The 21,286-nt window shown below is 36.9% G+C and overlaps 1 protein-coding gene across 1 annotated transcript in view; it reads right to left on the reverse strand.

The window, feature by feature from the left end:
- Window positions 1–508: 508 nt before the first annotated feature.
- The window catches only part of LOC150038821 (GTP-binding protein At3g49725, chloroplastic-like), a 32,062-nt gene continuing 11,284 nt past the window's right edge, over window positions 509–21,286 (reverse strand). Inside the window, exons 2-13 of the mRNA XM_090308298.1 lie at window positions 20,273–20,337; window positions 20,125–20,187; window positions 19,847–19,936; window positions 7,616–7,728; window positions 7,422–7,490; window positions 5,772–5,916; window positions 5,625–5,680; window positions 5,473–5,523; window positions 5,313–5,367; window positions 5,171–5,227; window positions 1,381–1,500; window positions 509–1,291 (exon numbers count right to left, since the gene is read on the reverse strand). Of these exons, the coding sequence (XP_090164424.1) occupies window positions 785–1,291; window positions 1,381–1,500; window positions 5,171–5,227; window positions 5,313–5,367; window positions 5,473–5,523; window positions 5,625–5,680; window positions 5,772–5,916; window positions 7,422–7,490; window positions 7,616–7,728; window positions 19,847–19,936; window positions 20,125–20,187; window positions 20,273–20,337 (1,391 nt within the window). The 3' untranslated portion in view covers window positions 509–784. The remainder of the gene's footprint in view (window positions 1,292–1,380; window positions 1,501–5,170; window positions 5,228–5,312; window positions 5,368–5,472; window positions 5,524–5,624; window positions 5,681–5,771; window positions 5,917–7,421; window positions 7,491–7,615; window positions 7,729–19,846; window positions 19,937–20,124; window positions 20,188–20,272; window positions 20,338–21,286) is intronic.

Below are 21,286 nucleotides of genomic sequence, written 5' to 3' on the forward strand. Positions count from 1 at the left end.
ATGCATCGTGTGACCTTCTCAGTATGCAGGCACGTAAGTGGATCTCAAGGGGGAATTGGTCAATTCACATGGTACTCATACAAGCAGAATGCCACTTTTAATTCAATTTGAAAAAAAGTGAACATTTTTTGGGTGAAAAGACATAGCAAACTCAAAGTATAAACAACAAATTCTTTTGTAAATATAACAAAATTTAGATCCAACTCTCAAAGTATATCAATGATAGACTATAACGCTAATAGGAGATTTTGACCGAAATTTTAATTTATGTATACAACTTAATTATTTACTTTAGATTGAACTTTACTTTATTAATTCACAAATTTTCATCAGTTGTAAATAATTTTCTAAATTGTTGGATATCATGATTAAAAATGAACATTAATATTCTTCGTTTCATTGATTAACTGAAACAATTTTTAGCGATTTTCATAATTTTCACAAATTTTTCCGACATTCCAGCAACATTTCCATCAACGTCAACCCTTTAAACATCAAACATTATAAGTGAGAACTTAAAGGAGCCAAAAGGCTTTATTATTATTATTATTCCAAGACAATTTATCTGTACAAGACCTGAAGTTGCAAGCTAGATCATCCCAGTATAACGTTTTGCAAAAAGAATTTTTTTTAAAAAGAAAAAAGAAAAATCAACATTGGCTGGAAATGTAAGCAACAGAACAAGACCTGCATAATTTTTAACTAATATTTAGTGCTTCATCGAGATGATTGCCACACACATACATGCTTATTGCAGATGCAAGGAAGCATAATCTTTTCAAAATTAATCTGCCTCTATCTGAGATGGCCTCCATTTACGTTCAAAAACATTCCTCTCTAAAACATTTTGAGCTTTCAGCTTCTCATCCTGAACCTTCAGCTTGTTATCTATGAGTTGTAGCAACTCTCGCAAACCAACTCCTAACGTAGCTGATATTCTGACATGTGGACCAGATTGATCACCTGAAGCCTGTACATCTTCTCCCATCCGCTGCCCTTCATCAATCCAAGGGTTTTGATTTTGATCATCATCATCTGCCAACCAGTCTTCACAACAATCGCTCTCTTGTCCCTCCATTCTGTTTCCAAAATTTTCTTGAGAAATGACTTCAGTTGCTTGCTTTTTCGTAATATCACCCTTTTCCAGTTCAATAAAATTGTTAGTTCCAGCATCATCTAGCACAGATGATAGCTTTCCCCCTATACTATCTTCTCCTGACGAATTGCCAGCCTTCCCATTATCATCATCACAAGACTCATCTATACTTTTGCCTTCTTCATGATAATCAATCTGTCCAAATTATTTCACGCATCATGCACTACACAGCAAATTGCAATATTTCCCTTCTTCTGGAGAAGAAATAAGTAAAATAGAATTACCTTGTTCCAAACCTCAATCATATCTTCAAGCTTCATTTTAGAAACTCCTATCTGCTGAAGTACTTGAAAAACAGTCAATCGGTGCTCATCAAGGTTGGGGGCGGTACAATCCACCACATGCTGCAATAATCAGGATAAAAACATTGACGTCTCATATTAGTACCCTATATCCATCGAAGATCCTGAACGTCTATTTTGAAATTAAATTTTACTATCCATTCGGTATCGTACTATCATATAGTGGGATCGTATGATTTTTTAAATATAATTCAATTGTGACGAGGCAATCATGGTTTCCAGGAACCATTTTAAGACATTATGGCACAACAAACGAGGAAACTGCTAGGAATAAACATTTTCTACAAAATAAGAATTTCGGTTCAATATTAGTAAGGCATACACCATTAAATTAAATTAGTATAAAAAATAAAACTAATTTTTTGAACACAATCTTGAAGAACTCTTTTATTACTCCGATAATTAATGTCTCTTACAACCTAGGGAACCTTACTTAAAAGGCTACAAACCAGCCTTTGAAAGATTGAAACCAACTGTAAGGCCCCTAATTAGGGAAATAGTAAGATTATTAATGGAATATTAATGTAGATATTAGGAGGGCATATTAGTAATTAGCTAGAAGATTTGTTAGGGCTTTTTAGTTATAAATAGAGGGAATGGGTTGAGAGGAAGGCAAGAAGAATTTTGTGGGAATTTCTTTTGGGGCATTGAAGGAGAGAGTAGCCCTCTCGAAAGGCTATGGTATATTGTAGTTTCATTATTGATATTGCAATATAAATCTATCTTTTACGGTTCTTATTTGTTTTTGGTATCAAAGCTGTTCTTTCTTGGATACTGTTTTATTTTGTTGGCAATGAGGGAAGAACCATCGACATGGGAGTGGCTGCATAAATAGACTGCTGATCATAACCATGAGGCAACAGAGAGGGGAGAAACTCCATGGACATGGGAGCAAATGAAAAAATGGATAGCAGATTGCGTGAAAGAATTGAAAGAGAAATCCGAAAGAAGTTGCAAGAAACTCAAGGAGAAGAAAAGAAAATTATTCAAAAAACATTGGAAGAGAGGGTAGATGCTGCTAGAAGGGAGATTGCTAAGCTGAAAGCCTTAACGCAAGAAATGCCCGAGAAAATCGAGCAGTTGTCAAGGGTAGTCAATAGGTATTGGTGCTCAAGTAGAACGCCCAGGGGTGAGATCAAGGGCTCAACCTCAATTGTGGATGGACCTTCACAGACATGGAAATTCCATGAGGAGATTGAGGAAACCAAACGAGGAAGGGAAAAAGCAAACAACTGGCTGGAAGGTAGGGCAGAGAGCGAATAGAGTACTTATTGGGGCCATCGGTGTCGAAGAGAAGGAGAAGAAGGTTGGAAAGTTAAACAACATGAGGGTAAGATTTTTCCATATAGATTTAGATTAATTGTTTAATTCTAGGTCTTTGATTAAGAAATCTTTTGTATATATGTGAGGGTTTTCTCACCACTCAAGAATAAGAAATATCACTTTCTTATACATAGCTTCGGATAGAATGAATGGAAGAACTTCGTTCACTACCGAAAATAAATAAAAGAGATTTATCGTATCTTTTTATTGTGTATCAAATTAATTGGGTGTGCGAGTGTGATTTTTTTTAAAAGGATATCAAACTTCTCATTAAGAAAATGAGACTAATGCCCCAAACTACAAAGAGGTCAATCAAAAGAAGAAGTTGAAAACTGAAAATGAACAAAAGTACAAAAACGAAATAGCAACTAAAAGGAGACAATGAAACTCTCCAAATATATGTTCAGATCTTGAATAGAGCAACCCTTAAAGCATTCAGATAATGAGCACCAAGAAGAAGACTTTAAGTGCAATAAATCAAAGCATTCATCACATGACCGAGAAGAATCCATAAATATGTGCTGATGTCTTCCGTTCTATAACTTGGATAAAAAACCCTTAGCTACATTGGTCCACGAATATTTGTGATTGATGACATAAACTCCCAAATATCTATGGCGCAGATTAGTGAAGACAGAGCTCAATGGTGTATATGGCTAAATGTATGGCGTGTCAGCAAGCTAAGTATCTTTTGCTTCCTCCAGGGGATTTTTTTACAGCCACAACCCATTTCAAAGCAAATTTGTCATATATGGTTAAATTTAATGGCTATTAGAAAATTCTTGTGGTCATTGATTGATTGGTCTACTTCACACAAGTTTTGTAGTTTGAGTCTTCACCTTCATCACTGCTATTTCTTCGTTGTGTGGATTCTTTTTCTTTGTGCACTCTAGGTTGATCACTTCTTTTTCAATTTTTCCCCCATCCTGTTCGCACCACAATTTCAACCCTGAATCTTCAAATGTGTCTTCTGTTTGTGTTGAATTCTTGCCATTTTAACGAAATCTGATCCAAGTATCTTGAAAAGAATGATTCAAATTTTAAGTTAATGGCTATGAGAAAATTCGTGTGGTCGTTGATCAATTGGTCTACTTCACACGGGTTTTATAGTTCCTGATAGTCAATAAAGGTTTCTTGAAAAGAATGATTCAAATTTCGGGTCAAGCTTTTTATAAGAATACCACTTTCATTGAGAAAAAATGAAATAATATAAGGGCAACAAAAACCCGTCCACAAAAAGAACCCTCTATACGAGAGGGGTCCAACTAAGCAAAATAACACCTATGGAATAATTACAAAAGACCTTCGAATTCAAAGCCCAAAGAGAAACATGATAACGCACAAGGGACCAAAACTCACAGGGGTCCCTCTCCACTCCTCTAAAATTCTATTGTTTCGCTGGCCCACAACACCCACAAAATAGTGCACACCCCCGCAAGCCATAGAAAGCGAGCCTTCTCCCCCGAGGCGGGTTGAGAAGGGACCCTCAAGCAACACAACCACGTCTCTGTGATGGGCCCCCAAAAAGCCGAACACCAGGAGAAAAGTCTGTGTTTGGTTGAAGGTGGCATATGAAAAGAAATAAAAATATAATATAAAGTTAATTTTTTGCCAAACTTATGTTAAAACCTCATGCCAACGCAGCCAAGCGTTATCTTATAATTAGATCAACTAAGCCCAAAGTCTATTTAAAACTCTTTCCTTTTTTCTTTCCTTAATGAAAAAGCCACATTCATTGAGAATAGAATAAAAGAATATACGGGCAACAAAAAACCAGCCCACAAAAAGAGGAGACCCCTCTATAAAAAGGGACTCCAACTATGCACCTAAAGAATAATTCCAAAAGGCCTTCAAAATGAAGCCCACAAAGAAACATGATAATGCACAAGGGACCAAATCTCACAAGGGTCCCTCTCCACACCCCTAAAAACCCTATTGTTCCGCTCACCCCACACCACACACAAGATAGAACGCACCCCAGCAAGCCAGAGAAAACACCAACGTCTCCACACCCCTAAAAACCCTAAGCGGGTTGAGAAGGGACTCCTCGAGCACGATCCCGACATCTCTGTGACGAGCCCCCGAAACACCAAACGTTTGAAAGAGATAGTCCCAAACTGAACTGGAAAACTCACACCAACCGAGAAAATGGTGAAGGTCTTCTTCTGCCTTCCGACAGAGAATACAACAGAAGGAGCCCACAACCGTGGGTAACTTCCTCTTAAATCTATTTAAAACTCTTTCTGAAATCTACCAAAAGTGAAATTTAAATTTGGCCCAGAGTCTATCATTCACATGAGATCACAATTCAACGGTACTGAAGATACAAACTACAAAGATATGTGAACTTTCTGCGCATAAAAAAAGAGTCAGAGCAAGCTGATCATACCACTAACAAGTCTGCTTCAACAACTTCTTCTAAAGTTGCATGAAATGCTTCGACCAACTACAGAAAATTTCTCTGTCTTAGCTAGAAAGATTGAAAAGAATAAATTGTAAAGGAGAAAAGTGATAGATCATGCTTTCAATACCTGCACAGGCAAATCTGAAATAAATCCCACCGTATCACTTAGTAGTACTTTTCTCCTGAAAATTATATAGACAGCAAAAGATGATAGAAAAAACCTATGAAAATTAAACGATAGAAATCAACACAGAGTATCACTTCCAATACATTAGAGATCCTATTACCCAGAAGGAAGAAAAACACTTCTTAATCTGGGATCGACAGTTGCAAACAATCTGCATAAATCCAGATTCCAGTGATGAAATCAGATGGAAAATATTGACCGAAAGGTATCCGAACCATTAGTCAGTAACAACTGGAAAGCACTTTAAGATACCTAGAATCACTATAGAGATAGTTGTCTGAGAGTGCACTGACTAATGTTGACTTCCCCTGTTAAATGGATGGTACAAAAGCTGTTTAGATTTTCTTCCCATCATGGAACACAGGAAACCATCATACATAATTGGAACTGAGCACCTACAGCATTAGTGTATCCAACAACCGCAACAGTAGCTAAATGTTGGCCATTTGAACCTCCATGCCTCTTTCGAGAAGCACGTTGCAAAGAACGTGTACGACGAACCTCTTCAATTTGGGAATAAAGATGATTTCTTCGTTCCAAAATTCTGGAAGAATAGTTACGGCACTTAAACTACAGAAAGAAGTGAAAATCAAATACAAGGAGAAAACAAGGGGTACAATACAGCTTCTCCGTTTCCAGATTCTTTTGAAACAATTTTTAACAAAAGGAAGAATTTCATACATGATATGCAATTTCAAAAGTGGGGAGGAAAACAAAGCCTCAAGTCAAAAAGAGATTACAAAAAAAATACTTTTTCAATTGGCCAAAGGCATACTTGCTTTTATTTAAAGGGAAAAATTCAATTTTCACCTTTAAACTAGTCAAGTTGTAACAATTTTTACCCTGAACTTTCAATTTCATCACACTGCACCCTAAACTTAAAACAGTGTTGCAATCTTAACTTTAAACTTGAAAAGATGTTGCCATTTTTACAATCAGATGAAACGGAAATAAGACTTTTTCATTGAATTAGTCTAATGCTCGAAATTAGTCTAGTGCTCGAAATAAAACAAATAATGAAAAGAGAAAATACAACAAAGAAAATGGGGCAAAACAGGAACAAAAAGAAAGTATAAGACATATATATGGGAAAATTTGAAACTAAAATAAAATTTATGAGTTTTGGCAATGTTGTTCAATGGTTAAGTTGTGGATTATTCAAACTTGAATGTGTGTAAAACTTGATATTATTGAAATGGGTGACTTAACATAGATTTTTATCTTGCTTTTTGATAAAATAAGTGGGTGAATTAGTAGCAATTGAATCGAAGGTAAAAATTGCAACATAATTAAGTCTAGGGCCCAATTTGATGGAATTGAAAGTTTATGGAAAAAATTGATACAACGTGACAAGTTGGAAAAAAAATGGATCTTTCCCTTATTTAAACTATAATTGTTGGTAGGTGAGATAAGTTTACACCAAGATAGAGCTTTAAAAAATCTTAGAAACCATCAAAAGAATTCTCCTTGTGGAAGATTCTATAGTTACATTCAATTCAAGCCACAAGCTCACAAGAAAATGCCCGGGTGAATTGAAGCCAAAACACATTTTCTCTCTTGAAAAGGTGTCCACCATTGTCAATAATATAGGGATATTTGTGTCCATGTGGAGGGCAACATACCAACTAAGAATGGAGAGATTATAATTCCAAGATTCCAGCAAGAAGCAATATAAGGACAGATGGCCACTCAGTCTCACAGATTCTTCTTCCCCAAGGGAACGACGTCCTAGAGGATAAAGCACATATTGGGAGTCTATTTTATTTTCTATATAAAATAAAATAAACTATAACACTTGCCAGGTTTTTATTCTTTCACGAATAAGCTTCCAAAGTTTAGTACCAAACAAGCTCGAGTCTCCAGGTATTAAATTTATATTTTTGCACGTTTGTTTGGACAATGAGGTTGGAGTTCCCCGTTGTCCCATTGTTTTGCCTTTATTGGGCTTGAGGACTCTTTATCCTCTAATTATTATTTCATTTTTAATTATATTGTTTGTAAGAAATGAGTTCCAAATAAGTTACGAGTATTTAGCATCACAGATTCAACCTTCGCCGCTGGAGTTGAAGTTCAGTCTCTCCTGCACCACTTATAAAGCCACGCCCCCCACTCCCTCTCCTGCAATTAGATAACTTCACAAATAAAATACTCACTACATCAATTGATGAAAAACCACACAGAAATGACAACTTGGATTGTTACTGTTTTTCTTATTGCAAAGCTGTAAATGCAGCACACTATACCCTCTGGCACTAACAACTTCGGCTTCTCCCGTGGCACCAAATGTATAACGTCCATCAAGGCCACGCACACGAACCAGTCTCGATTTTTTATACATTAAAGCAGCCAGTTCAGCCTATACATAATAAAAAGGAACACAGCAATTAAATAGGTGAGATGATTTATCAATGTGCAGATATTCGTGGTCTTTTTTCTTCCTGGTGAAGCATAAGAAACGGTGAAAATGTTAGTATTGTCCAGGAATTTAAAGATAAATTCTAAAAATCTCTTGATCTCTGGAAAACATAATTTAAAATTTCAAGCACCATATCTCCGACGGTGCTTGTTAAATAGGTTGAAACTAGAAATCCAAGTAGATCAATTGAGGGCAGGAATTATGTTTCCTACCAAAGTTTTGCAACAGAAGATAGAGTTTATGTCAAACTAATGTTGATTTTTTAGCCCTTAATCTTAAATTAATTAATTAATTAATATTTTGATGATAACAAACCTACTTTTATTCATTAAAATTTTGAGTGCTTTAAAGTGTTTATTGCGTAGAACTCGGAACAACGATTCCAACACAATTTGAATTACTCAAATCGGAATTTAAACGAAGAATATATGGTCAAAACAAGCTTATCGGAAAAATCTTGACCTGATGACATGGCAAAAATTTTCTAGTCAAAGTGGGTCAATTGAAAGGTGTCACTTGGAGCAATGGAGGAATGACACATGGTGGAATTTTTATTTTTGGATTGATTTTAAAAAGAAAATGAATTTAATATTATTTTTTGTTTGTGTTTAACGATTAATTTTGGACACATGGTGGACATTTGCTTATTGTTGAGTTTAAAAAAATTGATTTTAAAAGATGTATATTATTATATTATTATAATATTATATTAAAAATTGAATTTTTCTCCACCATTCAATTTTCTTTTACCAACATCCAATGGCCCAAATTGAACTTGGTTTTCACCTACCCCATCTCTTTTTAAACTCTTCTCCAAAATTAAAACAACTTTCATTATTTTTCAATCCTCCATAATTCACTTAGAAATATATTACAATATGCTATAATATCATAGAAAAGTAGCAAGATAACCACTAACCTTTCGAAAGGGCTAGACTCTCCCAAATTCCCACATTAGAAAAACCCACAAAATGCTTCACACCCCAACCATACTTTCTCATACTATTTATAACTAAAAAAAAACCCAACAAACTTAATGTCTAATTACCAGAATGCCCCTTACTACTCATACTAATTATCCCAATATATTTCTAACTAGGGTTCATACTACCTTGGTTCCTAACACCTTCCAACAGAGAATGCAACAGAAAGGACCCATAAGCAAGGGAATCTTCCTCTTAAGATGATCCATAGTGTTAGCACAGTCGTGTAAGACTTGCCAGTTAAAGAACCTCACTTTCCTAGGGATTTTAATCCTCCACAACACCGAAAACACGGACAAACCTAAGGGAGAAGGATCAATCAACTGTAAGGGATCAAGAATCCAAAACCTCACATCACTTCTCCCACACCTAAAAGGGTGACCCTCAAGTAAGGAAAGAAGATAAGTCATCTCCATCGTTTCCCTAATGGAAAGAGCGCGACAGAACCCAAAAGAGAAGGAATAAGAGCTCCCTAACCACACAAGCAAATCACAAAAAAATGGTTTTTAAGATCCAACAAATGATACAAATGGGGAAACAAGAAATAGAAAGGTCTCTCCCCCACCCAGTAGTCATCCCAAAAATAAGTCTCTCTCCCATTCCCCACCAAGCAATGAACAAATTGAACAAAAAAAGGGACCTCCTTAGAAATAATCTTCCATAAGTTCCGGTGAGAGCCTTTAAACCCCTTTAGACAGCCACTCAAAAGGGTGGGTGTAACAGTGCAAAATTTCAATAAACTGTATTTATTTATCTTGCATTATTCGGATTATATTTAGGATTTTAGGGATTTGGAATTTGTTTATGATGGATGGATAAATCAATACAAATTAATCTTGGTGAGAGATATGGATTTAATTCAATTATTGAGAATTGAATTTAAACTTTGGTTTAATTGGATTAATGGTTGAGATTTTATTTCCTTTGGAATTTTATTTGAATTTTGGAGATAATGAAATTGATTGGAGTTGTTGTGATTTGGTTTGATGCGCCGCTGCTCACGCCGACGCTTCCTACTAGCTGTTCTTGCGTCAGACCTAGCCACCTGACATTTTCAACCGCGTCGGCCTTTTCCGCTCTGCCAGAAACTTGGAGTTTGGGTGAGATTTAAGGTTTTTTTTTGTTTTATTTAATGGGTTTGAATGCCCATTAATTTGGTCGGACTCAAGTTATACCCATGATGTGTTGTTGCTCAGGTCGGGGTTTCAAGGTGTTTTTCCGCTTTGTCCAGCAGCTTCAACGGTGAATTTGGGGCTGTTTCGGCACACTTTGTGGGTAAGACAGTAATTCTTGGGTGGTTCTGTTTGGGCTTTAACCTTGGAATTTGTGTCATGCTTAAGGATTGGGTTTTTGGCTATCATTTGGATGTAATTGAGAGTCACTACGATTTGGGTAAATGATTCGAGACGGGTTAAGATAATTTTTTTGGATGGATTTAAGCCTAATAGGTTCAATTGATTTTTGGTTCAGGTAGTAGTGTTGACTTATGGCCTCTCAAGTTAAAGGGGTGATAGCTCTCAAAAAGAGCTATTATTTTGTAGGTATCAAGCAACCAAGAAGTAGAATGGGCGATTTGGAGCCGATTGGGGTTAATTTGAAGCAATTTGGAGTTTATTTGAGCATCCAGGCTTCAAAGGAGTTGAAATTACCAAATTGTCATCGAGTACCATCGAGTATTCTATATATTTATTAATGGCATCGAGTATAATCAAGTAAATTGTCATAGAATAAAATACTTCAATTGAGCGTCGAGTATCGAGTAAAGGATCATCGTGCATCGAGTATTAAGTTTTTGACAGAATGCTCAACGTTGCAACGTTTTCCCCGATGCCCGTGGCCCTTTTCTGTCGACAGCGTTGCAACGCTGCGATGATTTCTATAAATAGCTCCCTTCATCTTTAGGTCAAAGAGTGCTGAATTTTGGAGGCCGAAGTTAAACTTCATTCTTCTTCCTTTCCCTTCAAAATTTAGTGTCTTTAGGTTAGTTTTTCTTTTTGTTTTTGGTTGTAATCGACGGATTGGATGTGTATCTCAGATTTGTCTATGAATTAGGAGGTAACTCCTATCTAATTTCTTTTGAGCAAGAGTCCTATGTTTATTTTCTTGAAGGTTTTCTAATTAATTTAACTGAATTGTTGTGAACTCTTTGGGTGGATTCGTTTTAATATTAATAATAGAGTTTCGACGAATTTTTTTGACAAATTAATTTGTTGAAATTCTTGTTTGCAAAATCATTCTAGCCTATGCATTTTTGATTGATTAAGTTGCATGTATTAGGATCGCATGTTTAGGGTCTAGACTTTGGCCAAACTCATGTATACCCTTATATAATCTTTTCCAAATAAATCATGCTATAAGATATGGCTTTTCCGGCTTGTAGTATGTCTCAACAATTGAACCCTTTCGTAATGCAGTTCAATTTTAACTTGTATGTCGCTAAGAAGGAAGAGTTGTAAATTGAATTAGGGCTAATTTGATTTAATATCGAATTTGGCAAATTGGGCTATTAGATTTTCTAATAGGTTGAGGGATTGACAAATTCAGTGTAATTAATTGATGCCTAATGAAAGAAATTGCATAGGAAACTCTCTTGCTCTAGAAATTAGATAGACACCTATTCTAGATTACATTTACCTTTTGATTTTCAATTTCACGCATACATCTCTTCCACACAAAACCCCCCATTTACCGCTCTAGTTAGAAAATTAACTTAACGAAACAAATCGCGCTTCCTTGCGGATCGACTCGGACTTACCATTTTTGCTACGTCTTTGTAGTGAAAGGAGTAGTTCGGTATATACAAATTTTCTTTTGATCAAGTTTGAAGCTTCTTAACGACATAAGTTTCAGACTCTATCAAAAATGGCATTGGCGGGGAAGCCATTGATGTTTCGTTAGTTAAATTTCTAGTTAGAGTCTTCTTTTGCTTTTGATTTGTTTTCCCTTTTTGTGTCAAGCATGGACAAATATCATCAACAAGGATGGGGACAATCGAGTGAAGCATCTCGGCTTAGTGACGAGGTTCATGACCTTCGAGGTTAACTTGCTGAGTTAACTTCTTTGGTTAGCCAATTGGTTGCAGGTAACCCGCAGCAGGTGCAAACATGTAGGATTGATCACCCTAAGCAAGCATGCCCAAGTTTGTAGTGAAGCCCTATGCCACGAGACTACTCCATGGGAGGGTATCCTAGTTATATGGATGATGATTTTCATTGGCCTAAAAAGGAGGAGTCTTATGGCTATGGAAACCTAGGATGGGGCCAGTTCCACTATGATTCACACCCTATGACATCCGACATGACGATGCATGCTTACACCACCGACTCAAGTATCTCATTAGCAGATATGATTAAGACAACTTGCTATTAACTATATTGCTTTTTAGCAGGAGATTCGCAACCTCCACGAGAGCTTTAGTCTTCAGACTGAGGTTGGAGCTGATCTTCAGAGTTTAATATCTCTGAATCCATGGCAACGGCGCCATTTTTGACAAGTCGGAGATTCGGGCGTCGTTTATTCCCAAACTCCAAACTTGATCAAAAGAAAATTTGTAAATACCGAACTACTCCTATCACTACAAAGATGTAGCAACAGTGGTAAGTCCGAGTCGATCTGCAGGGAAGCGCGATTTGTTTCGTAAGTTAATTTTCTAACTAGAGCGATAAATGGGGGGTTTTGTGATTCATGGGCCCAGATACAACCTAATCCAGGCTAAACCAACCCATGCCCACCTTTCCCCCGCCTTTTCCATAACTCTGGCGACCTCTTCGACCATTCCTCGATCCTAAACTCATGGAGGTGAAAAGTTGTAGCATCGAAGAACATTTCTTCTGTATGTGGAGAGCGAGCAAAGGATTCTACGTAGAATATATGAAAAAAGGGCAGAAAATACAATTCTCAGTGTCTATGGCGCAATGGTTAGATGAAAGCTTGAAAAAGCTACTAAACGGTCCAACGTTTGAATTCTTCCTACTAAAGGAAAGAGTCGATCAAAGTGTCATCCGCCTTTCAAAATATCGTGCTAACAAAGGATGGTTTGTGGAGTGTGCGGTCTGGCCCTCAATAGGAGGAAGAAAGAACATTCACATTCCTTACAGGGATGGAAAGCCCGGTTGGCAAGACTTCAGTGACATGGTTAGCGTTTGTATCAAGGAATCCTTGGCCCTCTGGTTCGTTCAGAGTCTATCCAACCTTCAACAAAGGATGAAAAGTATATCTCTGCGGAGAAGATTGGTAAACATCCTTCAGATAGACCACCTCTAAGTCAGAAAATGAGAAGTTAAAAGGACTCCAGAACCTCTGTTTCAGCACTAGAAAAATAGAGTTCCAAGGTCTCGATTCTCCTGCTCGAAAAACAGAGTATGCAACATCATTGGGTTATCAAGAATTCAGAAGTGTTCGAAGCAGATTTTAATAACTTATGGGTTGTCTCACGCCTCTTTGAGTTTGATACCTAGTTAGATATCAGTAATACGCTCAAATTATACTTTCAATCTAATGTCATTATCAACCCATTATTTGCAGAAAATGCACAGGTGGCTTTGGATAGAGGCGCAATGGATGAATCAATCGAGAACCCAGACAAATGGCAGAAGTTTGGTTCCTTCCACCTCAAATTCAAAAATTGGGACAAATTCATAGTAGACCATTGTATTCAAAAGGCTAGCTCTCAATCAAAAATCTTCCTCTGGACTACTGGAACGAACAAACATTCAAAGCAATTGGTGCCTATTTCAGAGGCTTGGAGAGCATTGCAATTGAAACTTTAAATCTACTTAATGTCTCAGAGGTCAAAATCCAAGTTAAGAAAAATTTATGTGGTTTCATTCCTACAACGATAGAAATTACAGATGAAAAGAGGGGCAAGATCTTCTTGAACTTTGGTGATATTTTGTCGATCAACCCACCAAGCAAGGTTAGAGGAGATCTATTCATGTTCGATTTTACAAATCCAATTGACATTGTCCGTTTAAGCCAAGTTGTGAAAGATGAGGAAATATTAAGTAATCCTTTAGATTCCAAGTTTGAATTTCTCTTCCCTTCAAGGTGTAAAACAAAATACTCCAGAAGTCCAGGCATCAAAATGGAGGAAAAGTTTAAGCACAACTCTCAATTCGATCCAATGTCTAATCAGAAAAGTTGTTGTTGGTCCAGTCATGGAAGTTCACTTACAAAGTTCATTCACTCAAGAAATAGCCAAAGTGAATACTAATGAGGAGAAGAAGAAAGAGAAACAAAAAATACGAACAGGGATCCGTTCGAAATCCGAACCACCTCCTAGAAAACCTCTCGAGTTCCCGAAAAATGAGACCCATTTTTATACTTTATCAGAAGTGTTATTAAAGAAGAGAGAGAACGTTACTAAAAGGAAGTCCAAAAGTTGCAACCGTCCAACATCCCCCCTAAAAGGCGCTAAAGAATCAATTCAAAAGAACTTGTCAAATGACTCTTCGTATTCTCACTAGGAAGACAAAACAGCACCATTCATTAAAGAATTGGATGACTCACGCAATCAAAGTGGTTATTCCAAGCAAGCATCAATCTCAACTTTTGAAGTCTCCAGCCAACCCAAACAATGAAGAAATGATTCCAAACTCTCTCATTAAAGAAAGCATGGAACCAGGCCTCAATAATCTCTCCCTTCTTGTTACCAATCAGGAGGAAATTGCAAAGCAGTAGGATCTTGCATCCCTTCGGCCCCAAGACCAGAAAGTCAACAAATTTCACAAGGCTCTCAAAGCAGTTATAAAAAAATCATTTGGGATCAGACCATTCCCTAGACACTTCGCCAGGAAGCAAACTTCTTTTCACAATCCATGGACTGCCATCACACAAACCCAGACCTACTCGAGTTATGTTGTGCAAAACCCAGACCTTCAACAAAGGATGAAAAGTATATCTCTGCGGAGAAAAAGTTAGGTCAGTATCCTTACCTTCTTCCAACAGTTTCTTTTCTCATTCTTTAAGCAAATCTAATGAGCATTTCAACCCGATTGCACGAGGTTCTCATTGCAAGTCTACTCTCTCATCCAATTAAGACACTGAAGACTTTGAAGACGAATTGTTGGTTAGTGTAAGCAGTGAAGAGCCTGATCAAGAGGAAGTCGAAGAATCCAACACTTTTGAAGACAATCTAGAGGGCATGGACTACTCTTTGAATCAATTATTTCAACCAACAAAAGCTCCTACACAAGTCAGCAGTGAAGTCTTTCCATTTCCTCCTCTAAACCTGATGGATATCCCACAAATTATGCACTCCATCCTGAATGATTGCGATATTGCCCTGGCCTGATCAAAGGGGCAAGAAGTGTCAAGGAAATGCTCCATCCGTAGGGTGTTTTATAATGAAGATATTGTTATGGAATACAAGAGGGCTCGAGGATTTTTCTAAGAGATTGACCCTTAAAAGATTTCTGAAAAAGATCAATCCGAATCTAATTTTGATTCAAGAGAAAAAAAGAGACAGTTTCGAAGGAGTATTTATCAAAAGCCTATGGAGTTCGAAAGATGTAGGATGGACCTTTGTGGAAGCTAAAGGAAGATCAGGAGGTTTGCTGACAATGTGGGATGAAAGTAAAATTTCAGTTGTTGACACAATCAAAGCTGAATTCTCCTTAACAGTCAAGTGTCAGACAATAAATAAGAAAAGTGTTGGATTACGAACGTATATGGCCCCACAGATTATAGAGAAAGAGGAAGATTGTGGGCAGAATTATCTTCCCTTGCTGTAGAGCATGCAGAACCTTGATGCATTGATGGAGATTTTAACAACATTCGAAGTTGTGAAAGATTCCCAATAGGAAGAGCAACAAGATTTTAACAGCATTCGAAGAAGAAGTGAAAGATTCCCAATAGGAAGAGCAACAAGATTTTAACAGCATTCGAAGTTGTGAAAGATCTCCATCCTAATGGCTCGGTGTCGGATCATTGGGATAAAATTACATCTTCTTGGTTCATCTCATTTAGAATACTACTGAAAGAGGAAGAAATCTCAGATTTTCAAGTTTTGTTAAGCTTAGTTGCAACAAAAGATGTGAAGGACTGCTTCTACAAACGCTCATGGTCACTGGATTCTAATGGCTTGTTCACTGTTAAATCACTAGTCATTCATCTTCGCAAGCCCTCCCAATCAATAAATCTTAAGACAAGAACTTTGGAAGTCTAAAAGCCCGAGGTGAGTAAATATTGTCTTATGGATAATGCTATTTGGTACTCTAAACTGTTTTGTTGGATATGATGAGGGCGCTATGGGAGTGTCAACCTAGTTGAGATGCTCGAGTGCGCCTACTGATCCTTTGGTTTCATTTTTTTGTTATATGTATTCGCCTTTATTTCCAAGTACACATCTCTTGTACTAAATCTTAATGATTAATAAAGGCCGTTTCCTTTTCAAAAAAAAATCAGCTTTTAGAACTATCCTCATGTCAAGCTCCATAGGGAAGGAGTCATGGTTTTCTGCCTGGTTATATCTTTTGTTAATCTCTTCTAGGAGTCTTTCTTCCTTTTTTTTTTCCCTTTTTTCATTGCTTTCAAAATCTGAATGACATTTCTTTAGGACAGATTTTAAACTTCTCAATGTTGAGGATATGACAAACCAGCCCAACCTTGGTGAGTATTACAGCTCAGATGTCTTTCTATTACCCAACAACAATCATTATTTAGCAGTCAACTGTTACAAAATCGAAAGGGTGAGGGGCCCCATTCAAAAGACCCAGCTTCAAGTAATAGGGGAAAAGGATCTGAAATAGTGCGTACAACGTACCTTTTTAGTAACTCTAAAATTTTCGAAGGCCTCATCCCAACCATTTAATACTAAAAACCGATCAATAAGTGAACGAGAGACCACCCTCCCATCTCTGGACCATGAGTAACGACCATTAGATAAAGGGATTTCTAGTAGCTATGAAATTATTGAATTTCCTCATCCCTTTTGTTACCTTCCCACAGGGAATCGTTCTTGAACTCGAGTTATGTTAAAATCAGCACCAAGGCACCAAGGTTCTTCACAATATGAGGAGAGGGAAGATAGCTCGGGCCAAACATACTCTCTCTTTATAATTAGTTGGTCCATAAACATTAGTGATCCAACAAACTCTCTTACTAAAAGTTGTACATTTCACCAATAGTGAATATCCTCCTTTAAGTACTTCTGTCACAGTCGGCTTACTTTCATCCCACATAGTTAATATGCCTCAGGATCTGCCATATGCTTCAACACATGCCCAACCCACATCTTTTGAGCACCATAAGGCCTTAATGAATTTGGTATCAAAATGTTCTCTTTTTGTCTCCTGAATAAGCACCATATCTGGGTTTATTTTTCTTAATTGACATTTAAGCACTAATTGTTTAGATGAGTCATTGAGGCCTCTTGTATTCCACGTGATTCGAGTCCTTTTCTCGAGGTGGTTTGATACCAAATTTGATGGAAAATGAAATCTGGAAGTGACTTTTATTCATACGCCAACCGAACCACAACCTAACTGTCCTCTGAACGGAAATCAGAACACGAAGATTGGTTGAAAGACTTAATACTAAATACAAACAATCTTAAAGAATCAAACATAAAGATTCTTGGTAAAAACTAATTACCCTAAAATAATGACTAACCACCCTAACCACTCAAGAAACATTACAAGATCCTCAATAGACAGCTACAAGATCCTCAACAGGCAGCCCAAGATAGTACAAGACTTTCATCAATTTGTTTCAGGTTAGATACTTGGGTTGCTGATTCATTTTCTCGGTTGTTCAATATTGCTTCTCTTCCTAATGATTCAATTTTTGAACGTTAGGATGGTACTACATGCCCTTAGAATATTTTCTTTAGAAGACTTCTTAGAGATGATGAGATTACTAATTTTCAGCAGTTGGCTTAATTGGTTAACAAGTAAAAAAAGGTTTCTAACAGGTCAAATTCTCGATGTTGGTCTCTTGATTCATCTGGAAAATTTACTGTGAAATCTTTAAGAAAGCATTTGACAGAAGCTTCTTCTCCTATTTGTAAGGAGGAGTTGATTGCTCTATCGCAATCCAAAGCTCCTAGAAGATATTTTTTTAAAAAAAAAAAAAACGGAAACAAACTTTTCATTAATGAAATGAAAAGAGACTATCGCTCAAGATACAATGAGACAAAGAAAGCAAAGAACACTTAGAAATTTAGGAGGCAGCAGACGCACCCGGATATTTAAATTAGGTTGACACAACCTTAGCACTCTCATCATATCTCGATACAAAATACATCCTAAAGATCAATTCAAAGTACAAAGCATCATGATAACATTAATACATAGATTGATTAAGAATGAATGAATACATTCCAATTTAAGCTAATATCTTGAATGGAGTAATCTGTATATGATTTGGATAGAGAACACCAAGAGGAAACTTTGACTTGAGCAATCTCATCATGATCCATCCAAGATAGGGCCTTGCTTTGAAAAATTCTTTGGTTCCTTTCAAACCAAATTCTTGAGAGAATCACTTTGACTCCATATACCCACAAAAGGTGAGGAATAGCTTTTAAAGAGAAGAAGAATTAAGAGAACTACTTCTTTAGCCACTGGATTTGAGTGTGTTAATGAGGTTCCTTCATCTTTACCCAATGCTCAAAACTTCTTTCAGCGGACAACAGTGAACTTGCGTGTGGAGCTGGTGAAACATCCTTATCTTCCAACACACGCCTTCCAGTGACCAATGAGCACACCTTCCCAACTGCTGAAAAAGCTGTTTCGGACACGTTGTACACTGATGGACAGTCAGAATTTCTTGACCATTAACAGCCCACTCTATCACCTATCCCATCATTACCTATGGCCTCATCCTACGCCATGTTGGGATCAACTTGTCCTCATTTATTGGTGGGACTAGTCGTAGCATCAAAGTCAAAAGTTTTATGGGGTAATTCAGTGAAAGCTTTATTATCAACGTTCTTGTTTGAGTCAATCAGAGAGTTGTCCCTTTATTATGGGATGATCGGTTTGGTTCTTCCCATCTGAAGGCCTCTTCATGGTGCTCTCCCTCCAAAAGCTTTGCAAGATATACTATTCAAGATATTTGTCTTAACTCGAATGTCTTTATGCTACCATATTAAATTATTTTTTAATTACGTTTATTTTATTACTTGTTTTTCTTTCTTGTTTCCCCTCATGGGGGGTTCTTGTACTTTTGAGCATTAGCCTCTTTTTATTTCATCAATGAAAAGTGTTTGCTTATTTCTTTTTTTTTTTAATTTAAAAAAAATATCTATGATTGCAACCCATGAAGCACGGACATCTCACTTTTGGAGAAGTGTCAATGTTGGACACGGATACATCCGAACATGCTCCAGACACATGTCAGACACGCAAAAATCCATGTCCCCTTTTATTTATTCATCGAACACCTATAGACCAAAACAAAAAAAAAAAGAACTAACTAACTTCCAAACCAACCTGCAGCGTTAGAGAGGCGTGGTCGGCATGCAACTTCCGCATCGGGGGGAAGAAGGAGGGCAACTGTGCGTGCGTGGAAGAAGAGAGTAATGCAAGAAGAAAAAGGAAACATTATTTAGGCTTTGGGCTTTGGGATTTGGGCTTTGGGCTTAGGGCCTTATTACATCCATTCCATGTTATGTGGCCATAGGTTTTTTTCTTATATGGGCTCTTGGTTTTTTTTCCTATTTTAAATGACCTTTTCTATTTCTTCATTAATAAATAAAAAAACCGTTATTTTTAATAACTAAAAAAAACTAGTATTAATTATTTTCAGTACTTATAAAAAAAATAGTATTTTAAATAATTAGAAAAAAAAATATATTATTTTTCATAATTATACATATATAATTAAAAAGTAATGTGTCCTCAAACGTGTCATGTCCTATATTTTTAGAAATTGGCATGTTGCCATGTCGTGTAAGATCATGTCGCATGTCTCTGCTTCATTTCAGAACCAAGTAGAAACAGCAACAACAAAATGCAAATTGAACTCTATCCCTTAATGACTATAAGTATACTCTAGCAAGAAAAAGGCAATGATGCATTTAATTGGGACCATGAAAACAAAAAATAAATAAATAAATAAATAAATAAATAAACCTGTAACTTGGCCTCCTTCGTGTAGGCATGAGCATTGAATATCTCTATTATGAGACCCACGCGATCCAATACAGGTTTATCCCATGCCCGCTGACAAAAATAGTGTAGCAAGCATTCAAAAACAAAGATTATTGCAAACGCACGCGCGAACATATATATATATATCCTATTGAGAACACAATATAACACAACCTAAACTTTTTCCACAAGACCATGAGTATGTAATTGTTCATGGTAGAACTAACAGGCTGGAAGAAAATGAGTATACACAAGCATACCTCCAGATTCCTTTGCTGAATACCAGAGAGAATGGCATTCACAAAAATAGCATCAACTTCACTCTGATAAGATTTTAAACTGATAAGATTTAGTTTAATGATCACACTGTACAGCTATTTGCACGGAAAAAAACCAAATTACCACTACCTTCGACTCTGCCGCATTCAAATGGCATTTGATGGTATCCACAGTCCCTGGTCCAAAGTATGTATCTGACAAATAAAACACCATGAGAAGAAAAAGAAAAAAAAATGACATGATGCAATGGTTAACCATCGGGATCATAGACTATCCAATTAACTTGACATCTAAAAATAAAAAGGTCTATTTCTCTTATAACATTCGATATCAAAAAAGAACTAGAATTACTGGAAAAGAGTAGGGACTAGGGCCAAAGGCCTAACCAACAGGTAGGAAACAGATTACACAAAAGCTTTCAACCAGAGAGTTCGGGATTGAAGGATTACTTCAGAAATTATTGTGGCTATTAATGCTTACAAGAAAACTACCAGCCAGCTATAGATATGCTCCGGAAGTGTCTTTTTTTCTCCCTTCTGGGAGGATGCTCCACGAAAAGAAATTATGAGATATCCCAAGGGTAAAGAAGACGAATCATCTCCCTTTACAGAAGAATTCGAGTGTGTCAATGGAAGTAGAAGAGTTTCCTCTCTTTCTACAGCAAAAGAAACATTTAAATCAGCCGGTTGGTGAACATTTAGATGAAGAATCTGAACAGCCACATTTATTGAGGAAAGAGAAAGAACCAGTGGATTTAATGCCTAACGTTTCCCCCCCTCTTTCAGCGGAAAAGTCCAAAAAGACGGCTCTCCCTCAATTATTATGAGCCGTCACACTCTCTCTCTTCCATTTGAAAAGTCAGGCTCCATCATTTCAGTAACAGCAGGGGAAAAATCATTAAAGATTAATGACATTGAGGCTGGTTCTGCAGCCAGCCCTTCACAAATCAGCCAGCCAAGAGAAGTTAATGACATTGAGGCTCCTGCAATCTCCGAAAAAGGCTCACACCTTTTCAAACCGTTCCCCAATCATTTTGTGCGAAGGCATAAATCATTTACCAACTCGTGGTCCTCCATCTCTAATTCTGATTTAATTGAGGACTATTGCATAAGCCTTCAACTCCCAGAAATCAAATCAAAAAGG

The sequence above is a fragment of the Benincasa hispida genome, chromosome 1, assembly GCF_027475165.1.
Source record: "Benincasa hispida cultivar pf3 chromosome 1, pf3_genome.v1.1, whole genome shotgun sequence".
NCBI lineage: Eukaryota > Viridiplantae > Streptophyta > Magnoliopsida > Cucurbitales > Cucurbitaceae > Benincasa > Benincasa hispida.